This window comes from Poecile atricapillus, chromosome 9 (genome assembly GCF_030490865.1).
Source record: "Poecile atricapillus isolate bPoeAtr1 chromosome 9, bPoeAtr1.hap1, whole genome shotgun sequence".
Lineage (NCBI taxonomy): Eukaryota > Metazoa > Chordata > Aves > Passeriformes > Paridae > Poecile > Poecile atricapillus.
The window spans coordinates 5,393,785-5,408,520 of NC_081257.1; the positions used below are offsets into that span (position 1 = coordinate 5,393,785).

A 14,736-nucleotide genomic window follows, 5' to 3' on the forward strand; every position below is an offset into this window, starting at 1 on the left:
AGTTCATCTTATTTGCTTTCAACCCAACAAGCTGCTCCAGTTAAAGAATAATGGTGTCAATATTTATTCATGGGATAAAGCAGATACTGTTTTCTATTTATAACTTTCTGTATTAGTCTTTTTTGGTTTATAAAAGAAAGGAGTTGGGTTCTGTATGCGTGGTGTTTTTGAAAATCAAGCTGCTTGGATACCAGAGTAAATAAATGAGGCAGTTTTTTGTGTAAATTTAATACACAGTTATTTGTACTTGGATTAGTGTATTGTTTGAACAGCCAAAATGTTGTTGCTCTGATTTTTTTAGATAATAGACTTTTGTATTAGAACTACTCCTTCGAGGCTAAATTTGGCTTAAGACCAACTTGTTTAAGGATGTTTTTTCCTCTGCCCTGTGTTGCAGAAGTTGTCTGTTATAAAAGTGTAGTTTCACAGTTCAAATCAGCAGCAATTTCTGTTGTTTACTTTACTTCTTCTTACATATTTGATGATAGTTTTGCCATGGTTTTACTGAAACTTACTCTATTCAAAAGACATTCCTAGCAGAACTGTGAATGAACCATTCTTCAATGTAAATGTTCTGCTGGCCCACAAAGATTAATTCACACAAGAGTGTAGTATCTACCAGACTTGAAATTTGATTTACAGAATGGCTGGGAAGGCAGGGAATAGCTGCAAGGGAAGGGCACATATCATCCATCTTGATAGTGTGTGTAAAGGAAATGTTTTACAGTTATTAATGGCACTTCTGAAGTTGTACAGATTTGAAACAAATCCCTGTTTGGCCTTTTTCAAGATGATCAGTTTCATCTAGTGACAAAGAGGGGGAAAACACTAAGTAAATCCTGTGGTTGAGAAATCACTGAAAATCTTTAAGTTTCTTCTAAGTACTCATTTGATACTTCTGATGGACAATTTGATGTAAAGTCAACATCAAATCTGAATTGGAACGTAAAAGCAGCTGGAAATACAGTGCTGGGAAGCATCTGTCTGATTGTCTGCCTCAAATCACCTCTACCTGAGTTTTAGTGCTGGTCACTGTGGCTTTCCAGGAAAACTTTCATCTCTGTGCTAGTACAGTTCCCCACACACTTAATTTAATCTTACCTACATCTAATTTAGTGTATTTTAGTGAAGAAAACCATTGTGGAAAGATGAGTGTTTTGGTTTAGTCATAAATAATGCTCTGTGTGTGAGATGAAATCCTACCCTGACAGCAGGCACTTGACCTGGTTTTTATGGATAGAACTGATAGCTGTCATCTGGATGTCAGCAAAAACCAGGCAATCCTTTCAGCTGTGGAGATGATGAGCTGGTGTGTGACCCTGGGAGAGGTTTGTAGGTCAGGCCATGCATTTGCACAAATGTTGTATTTAAGACAGAGGAAATCTACAGAAATCCTCACTAAATAACCCTGTTCTGCCAGCCAGTTCTGTGGGGCTGTTGATAGCTCAGTTTAGAGAAATGCAGTTGTCTCATTGTGAGTATCCAGCTGAGAGGGCCTCCTGCCACCTTGAATCCTTGGCAGGAAGGGTGTTTCCATGAATTGGGCTTGTTCTTCTCCCTGGAGAAGAGAAGGCTCCAGGGAGAGCTCAGAGCCCCTTCTGGTTCTTAAAAGGGCTCCAGGAGAACTGGAGAGAGACTTGGGGCGAGGGATGAAGAGACAGGACACAGGGAATGGCTTTCCACTGCCAGAGGGCAGGGTTAGATGGCATTTGGGAAGGAATTACTCCCTGTAAGGTGGGGAGGCCCTGGCACAGGGTGCCCAGAGAATGTGGTGGGCCCTGGATCCCTGGAAGTGTCCAGGGCCAGGCTGGACAAGGGCTGGAGCAAGATGGGACAGTGGAAGGTGTCCCTGCCCAGGGCAGGAGGAGTGGAAAGAGATGGTCACTAAGGTAAAGTACCTGCCAACCAAGCCACTACAGGATTCTATGAAGTGCTGCAAGTGCTGAGGGGATGCAGTCTGCATGTGGAAAATGGAGTTACAGAAGAACAGAAGTAATGCACTTGCTCATTATTATTTTATTTTAAGGAGTCTCAGTTACAGAATCATAGAAGGGGTTGGGTTTGGGGGGTGACCTTGAAGATCTTGTAGTTCCACCCTCTGCCATGGGCAGGGATAGTCACTCCAGAGAAACTCCTTGTGGAGGTGCTCTGTGCCTGCTGCAGCCTCTTCTGGGCTTGATGTGCCTCTCAAGTGTTTGTCACACACTTAGATTGTAAAATAGATGTTGCAGAGGGAAACAGATGACTGAGATTTCAGTGCAACTGTCAAGTGCTCCTTGGAAGTCTCTGTTGCTGGGCCTGCAGAGATGGATTGCTTAGGGCAGATGCTTGACTCTGTGTTCTGCTGCAACTCCTTTGTCACAACAAGAACAGTGACATGAGAAAGCCCTTCCTGACAAATCCTTTCATGTGAGTGTGTAAGTTAAGGCAGCTGTGGCAGAATCATTGCACCAAATTTCTGGAAGTTATTCAGAGGAGTAACAGGAGTCTGCTTGATGTTGAGTATGTGTGAGGACTAGAACAAAAATGAAATGCACTCTGTCCTTTTTGCATTTGTTGTGATTACATTCAAATCATTACTTCTGGGAAATTATCTGGAATAAATTTTTACAAGGCTTTAATTCTGAGCTCCTTTCCCAAAGACTTGCTCCAAGCCACAGCAACAACAAAAAAACAGTTTCTCAAACTCTTGGGGCAGAAAAGCAGGTACTTGAAAAATGAATTTTGGATTGTTGGTAGACTGGATAAACACAGAATGGCATTCTGAAGAAAGATGTGGGAAAAATCCCTATTTTATGGTAAATAGCAAGGCAAGATCTTAGTGTTGTTTATTGAAGAAAAATATTTTGCTGTGTTTGTTTAATAAAGCAATATTGAAATAATGTTAATCTCTTTCCTCAGCTGAAGGGATCAGAGCTGGAAATCACACTGGTCAGAGGTGGGGTGTGTCAGTCTGTTGGCCCAGCCTGTGCCTACGTCAACCTCAAAGTTTGTGTCAACGGGACAGAGCAAGGTAGGAATGAATATCCCCAGCTTGATTTGTCAGGGCTGGTGTAAGAGAGAGTTTGGAAAAGGTGAGGTGAATGCTGGAGCCTGAATCCATTTGAAAGATGCTGCAGCCTTCCCTCCAGCAAGAGCTTTAAATTATTCTTGAAAATAAGTTTATTCAGAGCAAAACCATACCTATCCATGATTTCTTTTGAGGGAAACTCTCCTGTGTGCACAGGAGTTGTTATTCCTGCTCCAGGGAGAGTTTGTGTCTGAGTATCTGTGGGGGGTGCACTCTGGATTTGGGGCTGTGCTTGAGAATTTGTAATTCCTGCTGTAGCACTGTGCAGGAGGTGAGGCCTGGATGTGGAAGAGATGGTTTGATAAGCTCAGACAGGAATTACAGAGATTAAAGGAATCCTTAAAAGTAGAAAATAGCCTGACTCTGTCTTGGGCAATGGACATGAGTGCAGTGATGTTACAAGGGGGAGTTATATATATTAAAAAGAGAGAAAACAAAATGCACTTGGGGAGTTTTTTTCTTACATGTATATTGACAGTTTATGTATGGAAATAAATGTGCCTTGTTGGATGTGGTCACAGAGCTGCTCCCTGGGTGAGAATGAATCCAGCTGGAAAAGCTGGTGACCATCTCAGAGGGCACAGTCTGTCAGCTTTTAACCAATATAATACTGGGTTGTGCTTTGGTAACATACAAATGGAACTGCATTGTTAATAAAAACAAATATAACTTCTGCACGATAAATCTGAAGTGCACATCAGTCCATTTCTCTGTTTTCTTTCCCCTTTCCCAGTAAAAAAAATTTGGGAAGACGCAGTGTTGCCAGTTTTAAATTGGCTTAGATACTCATTGGAAGTAATTAGCATCATTAGAAAATCATTAGAACTTGGATATTGCTTCCAAACTGCATTTTAATTTCTTAATTTTGGTTTTAGATGGTGTGTTGCTGCTGGAAAATCCAAAAGGAGATAATACCTTGAACTTCACTGGACTTGTAGATGCTGTCTCCTGCATTTTTGGTCTTAAAAATTCCAAACTGACAGTTTTTAATGGAAACACAGGTAAATGGAGTATGACAAGGAAAATTGAAAGTCCTTCTAGCAGCAGCTAGGAGTCATTTACTGTATAATTATTTACTGTGTAATTTATATCTATCTAGCTAGCTATATCAAATTGACAAGAAAATGGGTAAGGAAATACTCCATTTTATAGTACTTAGCTTATGAAACTGTGTTTATAGTCACATCAACATGTTTCCAGAAGCTGCTGCTAAATGGTGCTCATCTGTTATCTTGCTTCCACTGCGGTTCTCATCAGGACAAAATGTGATTTATTCCAGTGTTTCCACTGGGCCCAGGCTATGCTGGATCTTGATGGCGAGCTGCCATCAGCCTTTCCATGCTTTCTTTTCCCTAATGCCTCAGTAGGCAGGGTGAGAACTTATGCTGAATGCAAACTGTAATCTGTAGAAGAAAAATGTTGCCTTTCCACCCTGAAGAACCTTGAGGAGCTCTGCATTTCTTCTTTCTTTATTTTCTTCTTTTTTAGAATGTTTTTGCAGCTTGAACTTTGTTAATGCACAAGAATGTAAAAAAAACCAAACCAAAACACTATAAAAATGGTAATTGGATGGCTGCAAAACCTTTCATGAGTGATTTTTTCATGGAAATATTACTGAAGCACATCTGAGGGGGAGGTACTTGAATTGGCTGTTTTGGGGTACCCCCAGGGCTGCTGAGGATCACCAGTTAATTTCCAACAGTGACATCCATATAGAAATAGTCTGTGTGTCACTGTTGTCATCTCAGTCCTTAGTTTCCTTACTTGCTCTGTCCTGAGAATATTTCTGGGAGGGTTTTGGGGGTTTCCCATCTGGTGTCATGCATTAGCTCACTGTGATAAATCTTCCAGATCGTGCTCAGCTGAACAGTCCTGTCATACAAAAGGATTAATCTTTGCTTTCAGTCCAAGGAGATTTAGAGGAAATCCTTTAGTATCTTCCTCATGTTCCAGTTGTGTTTTGAAGGAGGAAATGGTTTTCCTTGAAATCCTTTTCAAGAGTAGGAGGGATAACAGTGTGGTCTGTGCCTGCAGAGGGGGGCTGTACTTGTATTGTTCATTGTCACCACAGATAGTAAGAGATGACCTGTAAAAAGTGCAGAAGAGTTGGGAAACTCCCATCTCACTAGGTTTATAAATAGTTTGACTCAGTATTTGGGGGTTTTCTGCCATTTATAGGACAAAGAGATGCAGCACAAATCCATTAATGCCAAAGTCCTAAAGGAAATGGTGGAGACAGCTGAGACCTTCCCTCTTCCTCTGCTGTAGTAATAAAGGCTTTATTCCTTTCCTTTCCATGTCACTTTTGCTCCTTGGGAATCATTTTGGGACTTCCATCTTGGCATGCTGATTTTCACATTTCAGTATATGTCAGTGGTCTGGGCAGAGCAGGGTATTTTCCCTGCCCATTTATTAACCATATGGAAATGCCCTTGGAAAGATGAAAGATTATCAAATTGGCTTTTGTTGCAGTTTGTCACATCTCAAACATAATTGGTCAGCAGATGTGGCTCCCTGAGGAGTCACAGTTCAAGGCATGTGCCAGGAAAACCATCCTGCAAGGTGTCAGAGAATAGAACCAGAATTCCAGTGTTTGCTTTGGATACAATCCATCTGCTTTATCTGCTCAGCCTTGGGGTGGATAACTGCAGGTGAGGTCTCCTGGTGATTCCAGGGCCTCTGTAGGTGAGCAGGGGCTGGAGTCAGCCACTGTGTCCAAGAGGAATTGCAGAGAAACTTTGTGCACCTCAGACAAGTAATTTCTGAATAGTTCCCACGTGTGTTAATAAAATTGGGACCCAGTAAAACCATATTTTTGGCTCCTCATTCCCTTCCTGTGGTTTCTAGGGCTCTCCACTTTACTTGCAGTAATTTATTATCTTGTTCTCTAATTACAATGAAGGTTTCCTTAGGGTTGTGCTGTGGCACAGGATCAGGCAGTTCTTGTATTAAAGGAGGCTCAGATGTGTCCTGTCCCTGCTTTTCAGCACAGCATTGGAATAATGAGATAAACATTTCCTCCCCAGCAGCATGTTAAGGTATTTTGAGGAACTGTACAATCCCCAAACAAGGCTCTGGGACTTGCACTGACCTTGAGAAACTGAAAATAGAATTTGTCTCTTTCTACATAAACAGAAAACAACAACAACAACAAATTCAAAGGGAAGAAGCTGGGCTCAAGTCAGATGGTAAAAAAAGTTGTCTGTGACTTTTTTTCCCCTCTAGATTGCTAGAAAGGCTCAAAACTTCTTGTTTGGGATGCTTGTAGAATTGCCCTCAGTTTTTATGGAAGTAGCTCATATTGAAAAAGATTTATTTAAAACACTTTCAATATGTTTGTTTATGGGAAGAAATGCATCTGTAGATCATGTAGGGCTTAAAAAATAAGGGAGGGGCAAGGAAGGTGGGGCAAAAATCCCCCTATAAACTTTTTGAGACATGTCTTATTTCATCTTTATGATTTTCAGATGGCTGATTTTTTTAATCTTCAATTTTTAAAAGGCTGTGAGGTACCTTAGGGGAGAGCATTACAACTTAAACCCCAGCTGCAGGGAGAACTGACTTTTAAAGTGATTTTGATGAGCACTTGTAATACCTGCTTGCCTTCAAGTCTATTGATATATATGAAAAAAGGATCCATTTTTTCTTGCTCTTATGGGAGGTTTCTGTGAACAGACTTCTCTGACAGTGCTATGCCTGAGCTCTTCCCTGGGAAAATGTCAGTGCTCCTGGAGTTCCAAATGCTAATTTGTTAATTGGGAAACCCCCATTACTGCAGCTTGGGCCTCCTTGCCCTGCATGGGTCCACAGGGATGCTGCCAGCTGAGGAATGGCAAACTGGGAGTTACTGGGGCCAAATATTCCCAGCTCTGTCACCCCCTACTCCCCTGTGCTCTCTCTTCCCATGACCTGGAATTGCTGCTTTAGGTCTGTGCTGGAAAAAGCCTGCCCTGGCTCCTTTCCATTGGATGAAATCTTGGTAATTCATCTCCACTTGTTAATTTGCTTGTTTTCTTGCTTTCCTGAAAATAAAACCAAAGGTAAATCCCCTTCCTGTGCTTGAGCATGTGCCTGGCACCTCAGACAGGCCAGAGCAGCACTTGGCTTTTGGTTTCTTTTATCTTTAAACCATTACAAATTTATATACAAATACATAAAAGTTGATATTTAAAATACACATTTCAGAATCTTAGGTGCAGCCCGAGGTCTTTGTGCTTCCTAGCAGTCTTGGAAATGCTCTCCAGTGCATCCCACTCTGTTCTGTGGCACTTGACAGAATTTTGAGAGCTTGTAGCTTGTGATTGTTGCTCACCTTTTTGTGGGATTAGGGTTTTTTGAGGGTTTAGGGCTTTTTTTTTGGGAGCTGGGTGGTTAGTGTAGGGTTTTTTTATTTATAAGTTCATAAATCTACAAAATGTATACATTTATAACTTATTCCCATTGAGACTCTTTCAGGTGAACTGATAGAAAATGAGCTTTGTACAGCTTAGGCTCTGTGACATGCAGCAGGGCTGCTCTGGAATGAAAACCTGTTTGCTGGAGCTGACAGGTGTGCCTGTTCCATATGTACAGGAACACACAGTTCTGACAAGAAATTAGATGCATCAGTTCTCCCTGGATTTGATCTCTGGAGCTCTTTGCAGCAGAGAGTGATGTTATTCCGGTGTATCTTGAGTACTATGCCCATCAGTAGCTCTGTTTGACCTCAAGGCTCAGGCAGTGCTGTAGAATTAATTTTTGTCACAGAAACCTCATCAGTTTCTCCTCCCAGCACTTTGAAGGATTGCTTCTGATGTCCTTGGAGACAGGGCTCCTGGTTTGGGTCTGGTCTTCCTCCATTCTCTCCATCTGCCTGGCTAGAGTCATGTGCTGGATCATGAGCTATAGTGTCATTACACACAGATACTCGTGTAGGGGGCTTTATTCATGAGCCATGACTTGAATTTTTTTGGTTTGTTTTTCCTGGAGTTTAATATATTTAATATTAATAAATATCCTGATGTTGCATAGTAACACATTCCCAGTGCTGCTTTGGCCAGGGGAGTCTGGGTGCAACAAAGATCACAGCTCTTCATTGTAATGATGTAGGAATGGTTGACTTGGGTGAATAATTTCTTGCTTGTTTGAAGCTAGCTAACTGTTTCTGTTGCATAAGTCACTATGTGCATAAGAAATGTTATATAGGAGCTAATTTCCACAGCAAATGAAGCACCCCCTTTGTATTGTTATGAAAACCAAATATTTCTATACAAGTTCCATTTTTCCAACAGAGAAGCTCTTTCTTGAGGATGGGATTGTGAAGGAGGAGGCACTGCTGCAGTGGGGTCAGGAGTGAGACAGCCTCCTTGTCAGCTCCTGGGGGTGGCCTGACTGCTGTCACTTTCTGTTGCAGAGCTGATAAACCAGACAGACCTGCTGGGCCTCAGTGGGAAGACTCTGCAGGTGACAGCAGGGTCAGCCCCTGCCCTGCCCAGCTCCCCCAGTGCCCTGCTCTGCCAGTACATCAACTTGCAGCTGATCAATGCAAAGCCACAAGGTACGTGGGATGCTCTTTCACAGCCTGGGCTTGCTGTCATGCAAGTGCTGGCCCTTTTCACTTGCTGGTACACAGGTGTAGGTTTTCATCAGTACATGGTGATTTTCTTTATTTTTTTCTTAGTGTGTACTTACTTATAAAAACAATGTTTATGCTTAGCTTTTCTCCCTCTTCTCCAGAGAAAAAAAGAGAGCGTATTTGAGATAAGGGGCAGCAGTTAAACATGAGTCCCTGGGCATTGTTGCTCTCTTTCTGACCATCAGCTCACCTGTGCAGCTTGTTGTAAAAGGCTGAGTCTAAAACAGACCAAATTTGAATGAAGAGCCAGCTCTTTACCAGGACATTGGAAACAACCTGGGAGACATTTCTTAGTGCTATTTAAAAGCCAGATGAATTGTATTATTCACCTACTCTGGGGTATAAATATATGTGTGTGTAATTCTGTTTCCTACTTGCTAATCTGGCATTCTGAAAGCTCACCTGGGAGCAGCTGGGTTGTTTTAGTAACTTGCTCTTACCCTGTGCCCTGGTATGAGCCCTTTCTGACACTACTGAGAGTTTGCAGGAGCCGAAAATGTGGTTTTTACAAGGGATTTGATCATCTGTAGGTGCTTGGTGAGTTTCTGCACGTAGTGGTTTCTATGTCATGTTGAAATATTTCATGTTTCCCAGACTCTGTGTTATCCTGTTGACCCATGTAAAGAAATTTTCTTCTGTTGGCATTGCTAATTTGTCTCTCAGTACCATGAAGAAATAGAGATGAAATGGAAGAAGAAATCCTAAATTTCAGTTTACCCAGATGAATGAAGTGATTTCATTTCTTACAGTAGTGACTCAGCTGTTTTATCTTGTCCAGAGTGCCAGAAGGGAACAGTGGGAACTCTCCTAATGGAAAACCCTGTTGGTCAGAATGGATTAACCTACAGAGGTCTTCTGCATGAGACAGCAAAAGTTTTTGGGCTCAGAAGCAGAAGGCTAAAGTTGTTCCTGGATGAAGCACTAACTCAAGGTAAGCACAAACCTTTGGATTGCTCATCTGAGGATCCTTGGAATTGATTGTTGAGGAGCAGCTCATGTAACCTGAGATCCAGTTTAATTACTAAATCCATACTGTTCACACACTGGTTTGTAATTTTGCCCAGTAATTCAATATTAGCATAACAAAATCCTTTAAGCAAACACATAGATTTAGAAGTTCTAAGCTGTAGTGCATTCCCTTCATGAAATGGCCAAGGCAAGTTGTGTGAAAGCTTTTTCCTTCTGCAGTAAAGGTCAATCAGCAGCGGGAATAGCAACACCCTGCTGAATGACTGAACAGTGAATCCCCTCCTGGAAGTGAGTCTACAGGAGGAATATTTAAAGAATCTGTTCAAACTTTTAACATTCATATTGTTGCATTGTCTTGGAGAATTGGAGTGGGTGGAAAAGAGTGTTGGATCTCTGGTATAGTGATGTGGGTAGGTCATACTCGGTAGGGCACAGCCATTTGGGGTACCTGGGAAGCAGGAAGCTTCAGCACATGCTCTCAGGTCTGAAATGCTACAGAACCTCCCAAAACCACTGAGAGATGGTGGTCAAAAATCTCTGATTCATGAGGAAGGTGTGACTGAAGCTGGAGCCACCTGTGGTGCTCAAAAATTGGACCAGAGTGATTTGGGTCTTCATTTGACAGGGAGAACAGATTGGAAACTACATGGTAAAAACCCAAACAACTCCAAACAGGAATTCCTGTATTCAGGAGAATTCAGCTCTGAATGAAACGATGCCAAGGGTTCTGTCTGCAGTGTTGTCACAGTGATGTGGTTTATGAGCTGTTTGAGAGGGATCCATGACATTTATTGGTTTATCACACATGACCTGAACAGAAGTTGGCCATCCTGCTCAAACTGCCCATCTCAGGGTGGGCTGAGCTTCCTCAGGAGGTGCTGTCAGTGTGGAGGGCAGGAGGGGCAGCTCTAGTGCAGCTGCTGAGAGCTGGGTTCACTCAGGTATCCAGAGGATTCAGGTGGAATAGGTTGGAATCTGAGCAAGGAAGGGTGGTGGGGGTTTTGCTGTGTTTTTTTGGCTGTTTGGGTTTATTTTTATTTCATATGACCTGAAGTGCGTGTATTCAAAAGCCATTTTTGTAACTCAGATGGATCTCAGATGCTGATGAAACTTTCTGGTGATAGTTTGGGCAAGTACCAGAAATAATGTGCTGAGTGGTGTTAACAGAGAACTGGAGCCTGGAGTGTTTCAGCACAAGGAGTAAAAACCAAGATGAACCAGACTTGGTTTGCATAAACTAAAAGGTATTTTTGTGTGTAGCCTTGCCCACCTTGAGCATTCAGGCATTCAGGAGCAAGGGATGTTAGGCACAGTTCCTCTTTGATTCCCGTCACTGATACAGCACCAGATGATTCTGTTTGGACACTGAAATAACCAGTATGGGAAACTGCAGAGCTTTGAAAGAGGCAAGGAGCTGACAGGACAGGAAAATGTACAGGCAGAACAGCCTTTAAGGTTCAGTTGAAGTGAGGATTTTTACAATGCCTTCACTTGAAAGGGGAATGGGTTAAATCACTGTAACTTTTGTAGTATGGATTCTGTAGAACTGTTTAAACTTTAATTAAAGTGTATGAAGTGGCAGTTCACAGTTACGTGAAAGATGAGGTTTGATAACTCCTCCAGGGCCAAAACAACTGATTTGGTCTCTTTTAAACTCAGAACAGAGTGCTTGGTCCTAGAGGTTTAGTTTTGAAGCTAATGTCTTGTAGCCACACTTCTGCTATCTCAGATTTAATTCTCAGCATTACATTTTATAAGTAATGCTTATAAAATGCATTTATAAGTTTAAACACTGGCATAGCTGTATTTTATCTTCACATCTCTTTTTTGTATGATAAATAAGTGCTGCATATAAAAACGCTTTGATGCCTCTAGAAAACATTAGTCAAATAATGTTTATCTATATTGTTGCAGCTTTGTAATCCCCTATTCATCTTGTGATCAATCTGTTCAAGGTCTTACCTTCAGAACAAAGTTTAGTCTCTTGAGTAGGTTTTTTGTGGTTTATTCTAAAAATAAAAATGTACTTCCTGTTAACTGTTTGAAACATTTGATGAAAATAACCCATGAATTGGAAGGTTGGTGCCCGTTCTATAAAAAGGAAAAACAATCACTTGGTGGAAAATGAGTTATTGGTTTTGAAAAGGTTATTTTTGTAAATGTTTTCAGTCCAGGCAGCTGGGCATCTGCTGTCTATTGCACAGAAACTCACCAGCTTTTCGGAAACAAATGTGGTTTTCACTCCTCCTTTGTAATGTTGGAAAACACTTCAAAAATAAATGTTCAAGTGGTGAGTGTTGCTTATTCCTGAGCTGGAGAAACACAGGTTCCAGGTACCTGATTGATCCACTCTGGGGATGATGGGGACACTTCACGTGCTTCCCTGCAAAGCCCTTCCGTGGAGCAATTGGCACAGAAAGGAGGGTGTCCCTACAGTCTGCTGATAAATCAAATTTCCAGTTTTTAAAACTAATTGTTGTCATAAATAATTCTGGAAATAGGTTCATGTATGTTCCTCATTTTTCAGGATCTTAAAAATAAATATTTAATAGGAGACTTGGAGACCCAAGTTGACAGTTTGTGTGGCTGCTTCTGCAGACCATACTTTTTTACATCCTGATAGAACATGTTCCTGGGAAGGAAGGTTAGTGAGGGAATAAGGCCCCAGTTGCTGAATTGGATTATAGCTCCACTCTTCTACCTCTGTGGATGGGTATTGAGTTCCTTAAAGAGGAGTATTGCAATGGAGGAGGACTCCTGGAGAACACTGTGATCCATGAAGACTTCTTAGTTCTCTAATTAACAAATGGCTTTCAAAATCAGTGCAGATTCTATGTGTTTAGTCTAAAAAATGAAATACTTTTGGGGCAGGACACTGCCAAAGAGTTCCTCCTGAACACCCCCAGCCAGTCTGGGTGTTATTAATGTGTCCTTTATGCTACCCCTGGTGCCAGATCTTTGCATTATCTTGTATTTGCTCGGATTGTCTGCAGGGGTTCCAGGCTAGACAGTGACACTGTGACTCCAATCCTTGTTAATCTGAGTTTCACCAGTGTTCCTGTGCTTCCACCTGCCGAGTTTCTTACCACTCTGAACTTTCTTAGTGAAGAGGCCTTGGGGGTGTTTCTTACTGGGGTGACTTTTGTTCCAAGGCTGTACCTCCCAGTTTTCCAAACACTCTGCTCTCAGTGGGAAGTTTGCTACAGCTGATGTGCGCTGGAAGTCAGCAAGCACCAGGCTTCTTGGGAAAAAAATCATATTTTGCAATGTAATAGTGAAAGATTTCCAGCTCCTGCAAGCTTTGCAGGTGACTTTCCTTAGACACGTGGAATTACTCTGTGTTTCTTGAGTAATTACAACCCTGAGTCAGCCTGTTGGAAGTGTGCTCTGTCCTTCAGTGGTTTGTTGGGACTTTATCCTGTTCCTGTTCCAAACTCTGTGCAGGTAGCTATGAGAAGACTTAGGGAATTACCCTGTATGGTAAGAAATTCTTCAGGCATACTCAGCAAGATTCCAGCAGTAGTTTTTCAGCAGGTACTGGTACAATCTTTGCTTTACATATGAACTGTTTATGAGGGACTCTGGCTTTCAGTGCATTGTGTTGTGCTGTTCCTGTTGACTTCATATCATGGTGTTAGAGTTTTGTGAACTAGATGCTGCTCTGTCAGGATGTGAAGGTGAGAGCTGGGGGCTGATGCAGACTTTCAAAAAGTTCTACTTTGGAAGATAAAGCAGGCTCTCCTGCTCTTGCAGGGACACTCCTGACACGTGGTGACCCTTCCTTTCATGCCCTGGGCTTTTAACAGAAGGGAATTTCAAGCTGAGCAGTTTCCATCCCAGTCCTGCTCTGGTGGAACCAGCAAAAATGTCTGAATAAAGCAAATTTAAAAAAAAAAAAAAAGTTCATAGTTTTGGTAAGCAAGAGCACTAACTGTTTTTTCTCTCTTCTTTCCTTAATTCAGAAATCACAAAGGATGTTTCTATGAAGAACCTGAATACGAAGACCCTCTATGTTCACGTCATACCCACCACAGCTGAATGTTGAGAATTCCAGATCTATGACCATCTAGACTTTTTTCCATAAAAAATGAAGTCCAAGGAAATTATTACGCTTTTAGTTGAACATCCAACTTGTGTATGGTACTTTTAACATCTCTAGTGGCACACAGGATGTTTTCTACCAGTGCATGTCTAATATGCTGCTCTTTGGTTTCAAATACAATGTATTTTCATTCTGTTATCTTAATATGCTGTAAAAGCTGTTCAGAAACCTTAGATATCTATGCAGTAACTTGCCTGAGAGAAATGGGACTTGTACCTCAGTGATGCTGTTCTCTGCCCGTCATTTGTGCAGAGGGCATCTTTTCTAAACCATGAAAACTTGTTACCTACAAGGCTCTCTGATATATATCCACCATCCCACAACAGCTTTGTAACTTATTTAAGGGTTATCTGGGTTTGTTCATTTGTACTAGCTGGGTTTTCATCAAGTGTGTGGCTGTTAATTTCAAATGCTCCCTAATTTCAACACTTGGAACAATAAATTTGCTTCATCTCTAGACTCTTGCTTCCCTGAGTTCAGAGTACTTTGCTTCCTTAGGATTTCTGAAGAAGACTCCTCTAAGAGCTCTGTATGGATCAGAGGCAGCCAGAGACACCTGAGATGTGACAATGCTGGACACCAGTGGCTCTTTGGATTGTGGTGCTGGCAGGTTTGGGGGATTGGTTTGTTCAGAGGTTTGGGGGAGAGTTGTTCTGATGCAGAGCCAGTTTCAGACTGAAAATAGTGGGGCTTTTAATTGTTGTAATAAATACCCAATACAGCGTGTCAGTGTTTCAGTGTTCACTCGTGTACCTGCCAGCAGGGGAAGTAAGAGCCCACCTTTGGCAGTGCTGGGGGTGTTTTTGCCTGGTTCAGCTGGGGATTTAAGCACACCTGGGTGTTCTGCACCTCCCTGGGTCAGTGTGAGCCTTGGCCGTCCTCACCCTGTGCTGGGCAGGAGCTGCTGCTGAGAGCAACGGGACACTGCAAACAGGGAACAGTGGAGCAACAGCCTGGCAGAACAGAGACTTGCTGAGCATG

The 14,736-nt window shown here is 42.0% G+C and overlaps 1 protein-coding gene across 2 annotated transcripts in view; it reads left to right on the plus strand.

The window, feature by feature from the left end:
* IARS1 (isoleucyl-tRNA synthetase 1) overlaps window positions 1-14,214 on the plus strand; it is a 91,059-nt gene extending 76,845 nt beyond the window's left edge. For both annotated transcript variants that reach the window (XM_058845512.1, XM_058845513.1), the window contains exons 31-35: window positions 2,902-3,013; window positions 3,946-4,071; window positions 8,463-8,606; window positions 9,463-9,615; window positions 13,616-14,214. In XM_058845512.1, coding sequence (XP_058701495.1) covers window positions 2,902-3,013; window positions 3,946-4,071; window positions 8,463-8,606; window positions 9,463-9,615; window positions 13,616-13,698 — 618 coding nt within the window. In that variant the 3' untranslated portion in view covers window positions 13,699-14,214. The remainder of the gene's footprint in view (window positions 1-2,901; window positions 3,014-3,945; window positions 4,072-8,462; window positions 8,607-9,462; window positions 9,616-13,615) is intronic.
* Window positions 14,215-14,736: the final 522 nt, after the last annotated feature.